Genomic DNA, 14,437 nt, shown 5'->3' on the forward strand with positions numbered 1-14,437 from the left:
AAAATGATGGATGCCCCTCCACTCGCTCACTTTGAAAGCTCCTATATCCTCAAATAACATGCTGTGCCCTTATTTCCTCCCTTTAGTAACATCTGTTGAGGAGCAGGAAGAAGGGATTCAAATGGAGCCCATTCAAATGTAGAGAAAACGAAAAGGCATGGAGAAGAATTCTTTTTCGGTCCAGATCATTGCCATTTATTAATAGGTGTCAGAATGAAAAGGGCGTTGGGTTTGTAGTCAGAAAGCGTGCATTGGCATCCATGCCCTGCAGCCTACTGGCTGTGTGACTGTGTGGAAATCCCTTCACCTCTCGGTCGGTTTCTAGCAATGCAAAACAGAGCCAAGAATGCTGCACTCCCTCCTTGTGCCATAGGATTACTGTGAGGAAATGTTCAAGTTACTGAAACGCGGTCTCTTAGTCCTGCCGGAGGGCGGGTATGGAGCCCAGAAAGCTGGCAGAGAACAGGCTGCGCAGGGTCAGCCTCGCCTCGCCGGCAGTCGCTAAAGCGTTAACGGAGCGTCAGTTTCCTTCTCCTACAGGTGTGCGGTTGGGAGTGTTCCTATCGGCTGCTCCTCTCCAGGAAAATAAACACTCCCAACATGCATTGAGCCACGGGGAGTGTCTCAGGTTTCCAACACGCCCCAGCTCGTTAAGAGTAAGAGTAATAATTAACAGCTTGGACTTTATTAGGCAGTGGAGGGACATCTGTCAGGAAGAAAGCTGCCTACCATGCTCAAAGCAAAACCAGGCGAACTCCAGCCTTTCCTCCTTGGTTCTGACCTCCCTTCCAGGTAAGGCAACTTTTCAGGCTGCCAACATCCCTCGCCTGTGGCTAGTCGGATGATTCTCTGCTTCCCTGGAAGACCAGCTGGAGGGAGGGGGAAGGTCAGTGTTAGAATGTGCGGAATGAGGGAGAGGGAAGAAAGGAGCCTGACCCCCTTGACCCAGCCCCTGTAGCTCTAGTTATCGGGGATCCAAGTTGGGGCCCGGGGCTCCGCCATCATCCCTGCTGCACCTGTCCTAGGAATAGATAAGAGATCTTGAAGCCCACCTGTGTCAGGTCCACCCCACACTCTTCCCTCCTCACTTTTCATGCTTTTTTCCAAGTTCAAAGCAGCAGTTCTTGGGAAGGACCCTTGAGCTTTAAAAGATCACCTGTCTGTTGTGTTCTTTAAAATATCATTCCCATTTCACAGCTGAAGAAACCGAAGCAAACAAAAAACAAACAAAACAAGACAAAAAAGTCTTGCCCAAAGCCACAGAGTTAGTGTCTGGGATGGATTTGAACTCTGTAAATATCATATTTTCTCATGATAATATTTTTTGTTGTCACCCCATTTGGAGTTTTCTTGGCAGAGTTACTGGAGTGGTTTGCCATTTCCTTCTCCAATTCATTTTATAGATGAGGAACTAAGGTAAACAGGGTTAAGGGATTAGCCCATAGTCACCTAGCTATGTATTTGGTAAGTGTCTGATTGCTGGATTTGAACTCATGAAGATGAGTCTTCCTGATTCCCAGTCCAATTCTCTGTCTGCTCCATCACCTAGCTAACCATGATGATAATCATAGTAACTAGCATTTCTATAGGTAGTTTTAAGAGCTTTAACATTATTATCCCATTTGATCTTCATAATAGCTCTGTGAAGTGAGTACTATTATCCCCATTTCACAGCTGAAGAAACCAAGGCAAACAGAAGTTAAATGTCTTGCCCAAAGTCACACAGCTAGTAAGTGTCTGAGATGGGTTTGAATTCTGGTCCTCCTGACTCCAGATCCAGGGATCTATTTATTCTGCTACCTAGCTATATAGAACAATGTTTTCAAGGCCTCTTTCTCTGAGCATTGGAATGGTTAAATTATACTTATATAATGTTTAGGGAACAATTGGAAGGTAGTGGGATGGACCCTGAACTTGAAATCAGGAGACTTAAATTCCAATTCTGATTCTGGCACATTCACCATATGTGCCTTCAGGCAAGCAACTGAATCTAGGATTCAGTTTTATTACCTATAAAATGAAGGGATAATAATTTTACAACCCACCCCCTGAAAGCTGAAAAGTTGGCAAACACAGTTTGTAATTAGAAAATGCTTTATTTATGGTTATTGCATTCTAGAATTAGAATCACATTAAATTATCCTTTTTCATATAGTGGGACAAGAAGGAAAATCCCTAGAGATGAATGGACAATTTCAAGGAAGACTGAGAAATTGTCATCAATGATGATGACAAGAAAATGATCATCAGCCCAGAGGTTAGAGATGCCTCTTTCCTATAATGTATGCCTCAAGTTCACATATAATCCAAAGTAACTGATTTTTTAATTGATTTACTTTAAGCACAATTAAAATACTTGTATGAACCTCCAAGAAAAATACTTAGTAATAGAATACTGAGGCAGTTACCTGGAGGAAAAAGTAATTAGTTTAAGTAAATACAAGATAATTTGAGAAGGCAAAAAGCAATTACAGATAGATGAGCAGCAAAGTCCTGGGATCTGGCCTGAGCTTTGAAGAAACCTAAGGATAAGAGGTGTGGAGGAAGAGTATTTCAGGCATGGTATGGGGAACCTCTGGCAAAGCCACAAAAAAGGGGGAGGGGGGAGAAAACAGAGTTCAGAAAGCATGAACAAAATAGTTTGGCTGAAAGATAGCTTATACAAATGGGAGTAATGGAAATAAGTCCAAAAAACGCAACTAGACTATGATGGGCATTAGGTAACAAGGATCCCTTGGCTATTTCTGAGCAGAAGAGTGACATGACCAGACCTAATGCTTTAGGAAGATTATTTTGGGAGTTGGGTGAACTGGAGATGGGAAGAACTAGAAGTTGATGAGGATCTGGACGAGTGAAGGACAAAGGATAGATGTAAGAAGTGTAAGAATAGGCAAGACAAAAAATGCTGGGGATATGAGAAAAGAGAGGAAACTAAGGGTCAAAGTTGACTCCAAGGTCATTAACCATTTGGAAGGATAATGATGCCATCAATAGAAATAATGTAGTTTGTAGGAGAGATGAATTTGGGGGGAATAATAAAATAATAAAATTCTAATTAACATTAATACCATCTATATTGTGGTATATATTTATTATATATTATTATTATGATACATCCAGACCTGGCATAGTCATACAGATAAAGTCATCAGTTTATAGTGTTTAGGCATCTTAGAGGTCATAGAATCATAGGAGTTCATCTAGTTCAATTCCCCATTTTACAGATGAGGAAACTGAGGATCTGGGAGATCAAGTAACTAGACTGATATCACATGGGAGCAAAACTATGATATAAACAGTTCTCTGACTCAAAAATCCAGCTATCTTCTTTCTGTTATACTAAATTATTCTCTGCTTGAGGACCATTTGTGCATAAATACTTTCAGGAACTCTCATTCATTTATGAGTTTAATATTTATATGAGTTTAAAATGTAGAATGATTAATAGCCTTAAGGCTCATCTAAATATTCATGTATTTTCCAGAAAAGGACACCAAGTCCCTGAGAGATATTGAGGCATCTCTGGGGTCACATAGTTGATTAGTTATCAGAGCCATTTTTATCTAAAAATGCCAATCGAATCCCATTTCATTTCCTTTTGTGATAGGTTACTAGGAAATTGTGAGAATGTTTATAATATAAGCAAAGGAAAGCCACTGGAACAGATGGTCAAATCTGTGCTTAGGAATATCACTATGTTAGCTATTTGGAGAAGAGATTGTAAAGAAGCTAGAGTAAGAGTTCAATTAGAAAGCTATTGTAATAGCCTAGGTAAGAGGTGATGAGAGCCTAGAATAGGATAGTGGCTATATGAACAGAATGAAAGAAATATCTTGGAAGTAGAATTGAAAAGACATAAAATGTTTAGATATGTGAGATTAGAGAGAAAGAAGATTCAAGGATGAGTTTAAAGTTGAAAATACAGTTATCTGAATGGATAGGGCCACTCGAGAAATAAACATAGTGAAAAAGGAATGGGTTTTGGAGAAAATAAAATGAGTTCTGCTTTAAATGTGAGCTATCTGTGGCACTTCTAAGGAGAGATGATCTACAAGCAGTTGTAAATGTGGGACAAGATAAAGATTTAATTTGTAGATTGGGGAGTCTTCTACTAACAGATGGTAATTGAACCAATAGTAGCTGATAAAATCATTACCAAGAGACAGTGAAGAGAAAGAAGACCAAAGAGCCCAGGACAGAGTCCTAGGGTATACTCAGGAATGACAGAAAGAATACAGATGAAAATACAGTAAAGGAGACTGGGGAGTGAACAGAGACATAGGAAGACAACAAAACTCATGGAAGGTAGAATATCTTAGAGATGAGGATGGTTCACAGTGTCAAAAACTGCAGTAAGGATGAAGAATGAGTAAAGGCTTTAAGATCCATCAAATAGGAAATAATTAGCAAGTTTGGAGAGAGCAGTTTCAAAATGAGTGTTGGGATTATAAGCCACATTATAAGAGGAAATAAAGAGGAAGATATGAAGTATATAAACAAGGAAGGGCTTTTTAGGAATTTGTGAGAGAAAAGACAAAAGATGAAAGCTCATTTTAGGATCAAATAAAAAAATTAGTAGATGGTATAAAGCTAGAAACATTATAGAACTGGGATCCAAAAAATGAGCTCAAAAGTCTGGGGTGGTGGGATATATCTAAGAAGATGAAATTTAAAAGGAATAAATGTAAAGCCCTATCTTAGACTAAAAAAAAAAAATTCCTGTGCATCAAGGTAAAGCTTGAGGAGGAATCTTGGGGATTTCTCTTAACTACATTATTAATACAAATCAATGAGTAAATGTGAAATATGTCTGCTCAAAGAGCCAATTTCATCTTAAGCTGCATGAATAGTACTTGAATATTGAGACACAAGGGAGATAAGATTTACAACACTCTACTCATTAAGAGCCAGATCAGATCTAAAGTAGGCGCTTCCATCCTCGAAGCCACATTTTAAATCTTCATCGCCACATCAGCAAGTCATCTTTAGGCAGATGACTCAATAAGTCATTAAGATTTTGTAGCCACATTAGCAAACTGTCATTCATTTAGGGTCAGTTGACCAGGATGTCGAAATGACTGAGAACCATATCATATGACAAACAATGGAAAGAATAGGTTCCCTTTAACCTGGAGAAGGGACTAAAAGGAAATATGCAACTCAAAAAAACATGGTGCAGTTGATAGGGCACTTGACTTGGAGTCAAAGACTCTTAAACATTCAAGTCCTGCCTCAGACACAACTGTGACCCTGAGCAAGTCACTTAACCTTTTCCTGCCTCAGTTTTCTCACTTTCAAAATGGAATTAATAGCATTAACTGCACAGGATTATTGGAAGAATTGAATAAGTTAACATGAAAAGTGGTTTTTTTAGCCCTTAAAGCACTGCCTAAATAATACTTCTTTAATCAGTTTTCCCATAAATCTTACCTCTTGGCTGGTCTGAAAGCCAGCACAATTTGAACATACATATTTACATTAATATTGGTCCATTTGTGGTAGAAACAGTATCTGAAGGCCCTACTCTATATAGACTGAGTTAGTTTTTCTTTAAAATGTATTGAAACTGTCCTGAAGACTTAATTAGATCATGGATTGAAGGTTCAGGTCATTGATGGAGCTTAATGAAAGTCAGGACACAAGGGGCCATCTTGGATATCCCTTTAGGCTTCTGACCAGCAGACCCTCACAGAAAATAGTCAGGGAAATTGGCACAACTAAATTCAATTGTCCAATTTCATTCCAGTATTAAACCTGAGGAACCAGGCTAGCATGGATCAGAACTGCCCTATTAATCCTTGGCAACCTAAGAAATTAAGAACAGTACAAAATAGACTTCAATAGACTTCATAGCTCTTTCACATAAACCCTAGAAAAGACCTAAAAAGTCATCAGAGGGAACATTGACTTAGTCAAAACACAAAGAGAAATGGTAGCAATTTCCTTCATCCAATCCAAGACTTCACAAGATGATGGACAGAAGCCTATAGGCACTGGAGAAGGACTCATGCTAGGGAAGTTAGAAGCCAAAATAAGCTCCAAGAAATGGCCTAAAGCTTGTGGGTGCTCTTAATCTCTAGATCACTTTTTGAGGCCTTAAACCAAACTTCTCTCTCAGGATCAGAAACATGTGGGTGCTCTGAGTAGGGATGAACCAAGAAATGTAGAAATCAATACAAAGTCCAATAACCAGATGTCCTTATTTGAATTAACCATAAAGGAAAATAATCCATATCAAGATGGTAAAGCAAAAATAAAAATAATCTATATTAGGTATGTAGCAAAATAGAACACAGACCAAAAAGAAAGAAATTCAAAAAAATAATAAAAATAAAGTTTAAAAGTATGCTGCAATCTGTATTCAGAATCATCACTTCTTTCTCTAAAAGTGGATAACATTTTTCATGATGTCTTTGTATTATTGTGTTACTGATAATAACTAAGTCATTTCACAATTGATCATCCTGTGATATTGTTAATATTGTGTACAGTGATCTCCTGGCTCTATCCATTTCACTTTGCATCAGTTTATAGAAGCCTTTCCAGATTTTTCTGAAACCATTTGGCTCATCATTTCTTATATTACCATAGAATTCCATCACAGTCATGTACCACAATTTGGCTATTCTACAATTGATGAGCATCCCCAAAGAATTTCCAGTTCTTTACCATGACAAAAAGAGTTACCATACATATTTTTGTACAAATAGATCTTTTTCTCTTTTCTTTGGGATATAGACCTCGTAGTGGTATTACTGGGTAAAGGGTATGTCCAGTTAATTTGGCCATTAGAGCATAGTTGCAAATGGTTCTCCAGAATGGTTGTTCTAGTTCGCAATTCCACCAATGATACATTAGTGCAATTTGTCCACAGCCCCTCTAGTGTTTATCATTTCCCTTGTCTGTTATATTAACCAGCCTGATAGGTTTGAATTGGTACCTCAGATTTATAATTTGCATTTCTCTAATCAGCAATGATTTAGAACATTTTTTTCATAAGATTATATATGCCTTTGATATCTTCATCCAAAAACTGCCTCTTCATATCCTTGGACCACTTATAAAAATTGGGGAATGACTATGACACCCAAATATTTATTAAGTCTATCAAAAAGATGAAATGTGACCTTCATTCTTTCATCTCTTTATCATGCCTTCTTTTCCTTTACTGTCTGATGCCTCTACTACCTTCCCTTCAAGTGTTTAGGGGAATATGTTTTGCCAGTGAGCTATGTCTCCATAGGTCGGAATAATTTTTTAAGAGCCACCAACATCAGATTATGAATCAGAGTAAAAGAAAAGAAAGAGCAAAAGATTGCTTTCTCATATACTTCATTATTGATGACTCATTTGCCAGAAGCATGTCTTAACCTTTCAGGCATTTCTAAAATATTTTGTTCTTATGTCTCAGATTTATCTGTGACCTGTCGCATTTTCATTTAACAGTGGCAGGGGAGGGGGGTAAGAATTTATTTTGATTTTGAATTGAGATTCCTTTCTAAAGCCATTCAGTGTTTTAAAGATAGCCAATCCTTTCATCCAACCACCCAAAATCTCCTTGGGCCATATGATATCTATAACCAACAATAACATGGTTTTATTCCATCTAGCATAGGTCACCAGTGATTATGATTGACAGTGTCAATACAGCACAAATATCAAATCTTCCTAAAGATATGTTAGCTACTTTTGTTTATTAATCTAAATAAGCATGGAGATCTAGGTTTAAATCTGGCATATGCTAACTGTGTGACTGGCCAAATCACTTAACCTTTTGAGACTCCTGGCAGACCAAAAGTCATAGAGTAGTCATTGATCTTCATTGGAAAAAAGGAGTTTCCTCATTGGGAGTTCCCAATGCCAAAGAAATCACTGGTCCAATTCAAAACAAAACATAGCCATGTAAACCAATTAGAAAACTCACCGACTTTGCTTCATTCAATCCTTTGTGGACGTGCAGCTTGGGAAAGTTGAGGAAAAACTGCACTTGGAGTCTAAAGACCTAGGTTTGAATCGAATTTGGGCAATTTAAGAGGTATATAACCCTGTGAAAGTCACTTCACTTTACTGAACCTGTTTGTTCTTCTATAAAATATGGATATTAATGCTTGTGCTACTATGGTAGTATACAAGAAAACGCTATATTTGGAATGAGAAGACCAGGATTAAGATTCCGTATGACTTTAGGCAAGTCACATAGTCTCTCCAATCTCTGTTTCCTCATTCACAAAATACAGGAATTAGATTACTAAGAGCTCTTCTAGCTTTAAATCCTCTGATCCTACTCCATGTGGATTTGATGAGAGAAATGTCCTGCCAAGTTTTGAATGCCATACAAATGTGAACTAGTATCAGCATGACTTGTAGCTGGAGCAATCCATATGTGTCATCTCCCCCATTAGAATTTGAGCTCCTGGAGAGCAGGGCCTGAGTTACTTTTCTGTTTGTATGGAAAATACCAATGCACTTTACAAACACTAGCTTTGTACATACAATGAGCTCTACAAAAGCTTTTCCCAATCATTCATTCATGATTATGATTTTAACTACAGGAATTCTATCAGGAGCCTTTTAAATGACCCAGAACATCCCACATATCCTCCTAGCTAATGTTCTGTAATGATTGGGGAATAAAAAAGTAAGCCTACATACCACCATGGGTCCTGGATGTCAGAATGCACACAGTCTTTCTGTATCCACATGGCCTGCATCAGTTTTTGTTCATAAAGTGCTCTTTTCAAAAAAATAGTCATGTGCTCTAAAGAGAATGACAAGTCTGGGGGAAATAATATCATGGGGAAATTCTCCCATGGCACAGTTGTCAGACCTCAAAGAACCAATAAGAATAGTTCATAGGACTATACTCACTTGAGTAAGAAGATTAGAAAATATCTAGCTTTCGAGGGGCCAACAATCCCAAGAGAATTCCTATGTTCGAACAAGTATATGTAATTTCAAAATTAGTAAAGGGCCTTTAGGGAAATGGAGTGAGTGAAAGAATAGAATAGTGTTCATGTGAGAAGTTTTCCTAGAAGAGGAAGACTGAGAAATAATCAGATTTATCTCAAAAGGAATATAAAGCTGACTGGAAATGAAATGAAAAAGAAAAGCAGAAAGCACTATCATTTTTACTTTTATAATTTTTATTTTAATCTTATTTTTAGCAGTAACTTTAAAAATATAACCTTCATTTAAGTATATCAGTTTTGTCTGAAAGCATATAGAAAATTCTGTACTCATAGATGTCAACCTCTGTAAAAAAGGGGAGATTTGCATATTTTTCAACTCTTTTCTGGAGCCAAGCTTGGTCAATATAATTATACAAAAGTGCACTGTATTGTTTAAATAGATGGAACTCATCTTCCAAACTACGTAACTGTATCTCCAGCATCTTGATGTTCTCATTTCTAATCCATTTCTGTTCATGGGCTTAGAGGTCCAGCAATAAGCTATTTCAGTACTGGAAAAATAGAGTGAAAATGGACATCTTCCGCTTCAGCCCACTTCATCCTCCACTTAAGCTAAACCCTGTTAACCACTGAGCTGAGAACATTAAAAAGAAGGAGGTCACTAATATCAGAATTCACTCTCCAAAGCTCATGGCTGGCTAGAAGGAAATGAGACAAAACATAGAAGACTGGCCAAGTCAGAACTTGATTTTATCCTGCATGAGTACTTGCATTTCCGTTTGCCTTACGGGATCAGGGTTTGTCCATTTGGCTTGAATTGTTATAAAAAAAGGAGCATCCTCCTCTGTGCAGGCTACTGTTCAAAAGCTGTTTTATTAGACTGGCCAGTTCTATAACTTGGTCCATACTTGCATAAATTCTCTAATCATCTTAGCCCTGGGCCTTATTTTCCCAAGCACATACCCTTTCCTCAGAAACCATTTCCTCCCTAAAGCAAATGAATGGGTAGGAGGGAAAGAAGAAAAGTGATCGTGGCTGTGATCCCTAAGGTAGCCTTCTACATTGGTTTGAATGTTTATCTATGCTACTTGATAAAAAATAAATAAATACTTGGTTATATTACTTGATATTGCTAATAAATTACAAAGATGTTTTTGTCAAAATCCACAAATTCAACATTGGAGACTGAGAAAAGGGAAATCATCTCATGAGAGATTACCTTGGTTTTACAGCTGTTTGAAGACTGAGCAGAGTAGAGATTTTGTCCTTTGAGATTATTGCAAAACACACCCATTAGACTGCCTTTAAATCTGGAGAGAAAAAATTAATGCCAGTAGTACAGAGAAATGGGGGTTGGTGGGATTGCCCCCCGCCAAAATACCATAAAGCTGTTGTAATACATGCTTGGGCCTCATAGGACTATACTCACTTGAGTAAAAAGATTAGAAAATATCTAGCTTTCTAGGGGCCAACAATTCTAAGAGAATTCCATATCATCCTATATTTGAACAATTATATGTAATTTCACAAAAATTTCACAAAGGCCTTCACAAAATTTCTCTCAGAAAAATAGCAACAAATTATTTGGATGACAAATTTTTGATGGAATATATTTATTGAACTGGAAACATCTGTCCCCATTTGAGTATATGAATTCCCATTGAACCATGCCAGATATTTCTTTTCCTAATTTTTGTCTACTTATAGATATAGCTGAGATGGACCATCCAAAACAAATGTTGATTTCTTTTTTTGATGTCATTTCAGCCAATCTGAATGAGTGGAGAAAAATGACCACCAATCCTCCCCAGGACCCTACTCTGATATTCATCAGTGAGAAGAAACTCATTACGAGGTAACTGCATTTTTACACTTTTCTCCTCTTGAGGATAATTGGTGTGATCTGCCATTTACAGCTAATATAATAGAAAGAACATTGGTTTGGAGGCAGCTCTAGCAGTGGTGGTAGATTTCTGCTGCTGTAAGCTGTGTTGGTGAACAAGATTGTTACCCCCTCTTATGCCCACTGTACCCTTCCTTGTGTGCGCTGGACTACTCCTCTTCTTAGATATTTGTATCCTCGTGAGCCATTTCCTCAGCTCTTCCCTCTGGGAAGGGTTTTTCCTTTCAAACCAGACTAAGGAAAAATGGGAAGAAAAACTGTAAAGTCCACTGCCAGGCCAGCTAGTTATAATCCCTCTCATCCCACCCCATTCCCACCCTTGGGCAGACTAGCTTGCTGAAGCTAGTCTAGCTAGATCTTAGCAAATGTTTTTCATTCTCCACCCTAGGAAGTTATAAAAGTGAGTCGATAATTCTCATTTATGAGTTCTGCGCTTCAAGACAGAAGAGTGCTCTGGCAAGATATTAAGGCTTTATCTTTCCTCTCCTTCTGATTTGCACTGTTGCTGACCTCTGCTATATCTGGACAGTGACACACACAAATAAGATTAGCTAGCTTCAAAAGACAAAGTTAATCAATTTTAAGCAGAAACAAGTGGTCCAAGGAATAAAGATTGCCCCCTAGGAACCTGTAAGGTTCCTTTCCTCTGCAAAGTGAAAGTTAGTCACTCAGCAAGCATTGATTAAACTCCTATAAGTGCCAGGTACAGCTAGGGATGCAGGAAAGACATGAGTGCAGATATGGCCTCAGACTCTAGCTGTGTGACCCTGAGCAAGTCACTTAAATGTATTTGTTTTGGTTTCCTCATCTGTAAAATGAGCTGGAAAAGAAAATGGCAAACCCCTCCAGTATCTTTGCCAAAAGGTGGCACGTAATGTCAGACATGACTGAAAAATTACTAAACAACAAAAAATGCTAGTCATAGTAGGCTACACATAGTAGGCATCTGTTGATGGTATTTTTTAGGGCAGCTAGGTGATTCAGTGCATAGATTTCTGGGGCAGGAATTAGGGAGATCTGAGTTCAAATCCATCCTCAAACACTGACCTTGAGCAAGTCACTTAGCCCTGTTTGCCTCATCTGTAAAATGAGCTGGAGAAGGAAGTGGCAAACTGCTTTAATATTTTTGCCTAGAAAATTCAAACCGGGGTCAGGTCACAACTGAAACTACTGAACAACAACAAAAAAGCCCCAGGCACTGTGCTGAGTGCTAAGGATGCAAAAAAAGCAAAACCAAAAACCAAAGTCTCTGCTCTAAAGGAACTCACACTCCAGGGGAGAAAGAGTGAGGGAAGCTGGGAGAGGAGAAGAGGAGGAGAGCTCAACAGATCCACCTTGGGAGTCATGACCAAACTTTGTCTGCCTCAGGTCCCTCCTACATAACTATCACACAGCTTTAGTCTCTCAGTATTCCTTCCTTCCTTTCTTTCCCCAGAAGCTTCTCCGACCCAGCTGTGACTACTTTCCTCCAGCTTTCCCCAACTTACCCCTAATGCTTCTTTTTCTCTTCTGCTATGCCTTCAACTGTCAGGCTTAGGCTAAGAAAGGATGGAAAGGATGGAAGAACTTTCGAAGTTCAGCCCCCATCTGGGGCAGGATGGGGGGACAACTGTGGGACATTGAGTAAGGGGAGCCTGGAGTGATTTCTGCCTGAACTATTGGGAATCCTAAGAGCTACATGAGCCAGTGAAAGTTCTAAGTATAGAATTAGCCTTAAACCAGATTTAGAATCAACTCTAATCTTGAACCCTGTCCCGTCATCAGCTTTCTGAGCCTAAGATTCTTCATCTGTCAAATGAGAGACTCTCTTTCTCTCCAAAAAGAAAGTTAGTCACTCAGCAAATTTTATTATGCTCCCACTATGTGTTAAGCACTGAGAATACATTGTTGCTGCTGCTGGTGTTCAGTAGTTGCAGTTAAATCCAACACTTCAAAACCTCATTTGGGGGTTTCTTGGCAAAGATACTGGAGTGATTTTTCCACTTCCTTCTCCAGATCATTTGACAGATGAGGAAACTGAGGTAAACAGGGCTGAGCGACTTAGGAGGTCACAAGCTAATGGGAGAGCGATTGATGAGATTCAGTGACTCTATGAATTCTGGTACTTTTATCTCTCAAAAGCAACATGAAGAAAAAAGCAAAGGAAATGAAGACTCTCAGATCACCATAGTACATCCCCCCCCCAAAAGATATATTCCAGATGTTTAACACAGGCTTCCATTTCCTGTTCCTGCCTTGATACTTATGAAACTTGGCCAGGCATTCCCATAATATAAAGTTATTGCCAAAATCCACTGATCTTTCTTGGAAATTGCAGCCTCCCTATAAGACTAGTATCAGGATAACTGAAATTATTAGAACTGAAAGGTTTTTCCCAAGCATTAGATATCCCTGACCTTCAGTTCTACTCTGTAAATATACATTATACCACCTACTATTTTCAAGGAATTAGGCAAATGTGGAAGATACAAAGACAAAAGGAAAAATTATCCCTTCCCTCAAAGAACTTACTTTCTAAGGGTAAATAAGTAAATATAAGTTAATTCTACACATGTAGATTTCCTTAAAGGAGTAGAAGTATCAGGAAAGGCTTCTTGTAGGGGGTGACACCTGAGATGATTACTTGAGGAAGCAAAAGATCCTAAAATGTGGAGGTGAGGAGGGACTATAATCCCAGCATAGGACATTCAGCCTATATACAATTGAACAGCTCAGAGACTGAACATTGAGTTTGGGGAAGAGCAAATAGGCCAGTCTGGTTGCAAAATGGAATACATAAGCAGGATTGATCTGAAATAGATCTGGAAATTGAAGGATTTTAAATGACAGCCTTTGTTAATGTTGAGTAGTTTCAGTTGCATCCAACTCTTGATGCCCCCATTTGGGTATTTCTTGACTAAGATTCTATAGACATTTGCTGTTTCCTTCTCCAGTTCACTTTACTGATGAGGAAACTAAGGCAAACAGGGTCAAGTAACTGGCCTAGAGCCACACAACTAGTACATGTCTAAGGCTGGATTTGAACTCAGGTCTTCTTAACTCCTGGGCCAATACTCTCTAGCTACTCACTGCCAAACTTAGGAGTTCATATTTTATGCCCGAGGTGATGAGAGAACTACTCTCATTTTTCAGCCTGTGCTCTTGGGACAAAAAGGAGGCTATCACAATAATCCAAGTGATCTGTCTTTGTAAGTAGTAAAGAGGAAGTAGATATAAGAACAAAAATGGAAAAATATGGAAAGGTGGGATTTGGAGGAAAATAATCATTTCCTATTTTTAACATGATGAACTTCAGATGCCTTTGGAATGACCAGAATTTTTTATTATTTATTATTATATAGAACAAGCGGGTTATAATATGGGCTCACCATTCATGAAAAATATTTTTAGATTTGGCTACATATATGGAAGTCATCTGGATAGCAGTATGTACAGATGGGAACTGAGGAGGTCATTGAATGAAGATAGAGAGAGAATAGAAGGAAAGACAAAGGTGGGACCTTTGAAACACCTATGGTTAAGGATGAGACAAGGATGATAATGAAGTAAGGAAGACTGAGAGACTGAGAAGGTTCAGTCAGACTTAAGAGAAAAATCAGGAAAGAACAGTGTCAAAAAAGTAGAA

At 38.4% G+C, this 14,437-nt stretch overlaps 1 protein-coding gene across 2 annotated transcripts in view; it reads left to right on the plus strand.

Annotated features, from left to right (window-relative positions):
- Positions 1-407: 407 nt before the first annotated feature.
- Positions 408-14,437, plus strand: part of RASSF6 (Ras association domain family member 6) — a 64,843-nt gene continuing 50,813 nt past the window's right edge. For both annotated transcript variants that reach the window (XM_056803342.1, XM_007495666.3), the window contains exons 1-2: positions 408-792; positions 10,677-10,764. In XM_056803342.1, the coding sequence (XP_056659320.1) occupies positions 438-792; positions 10,677-10,764 (443 nt within the window). In that variant the 5' untranslated portion in view covers positions 408-437. The remainder of the gene's footprint in view (positions 793-10,676; positions 10,765-14,437) is intronic.

This window comes from Monodelphis domestica, chromosome 6 (genome assembly GCF_027887165.1).
Source record: "Monodelphis domestica isolate mMonDom1 chromosome 6, mMonDom1.pri, whole genome shotgun sequence".
Classification (NCBI taxonomy): Eukaryota; Metazoa; Chordata; class Mammalia; order Didelphimorphia; family Didelphidae; genus Monodelphis; species Monodelphis domestica.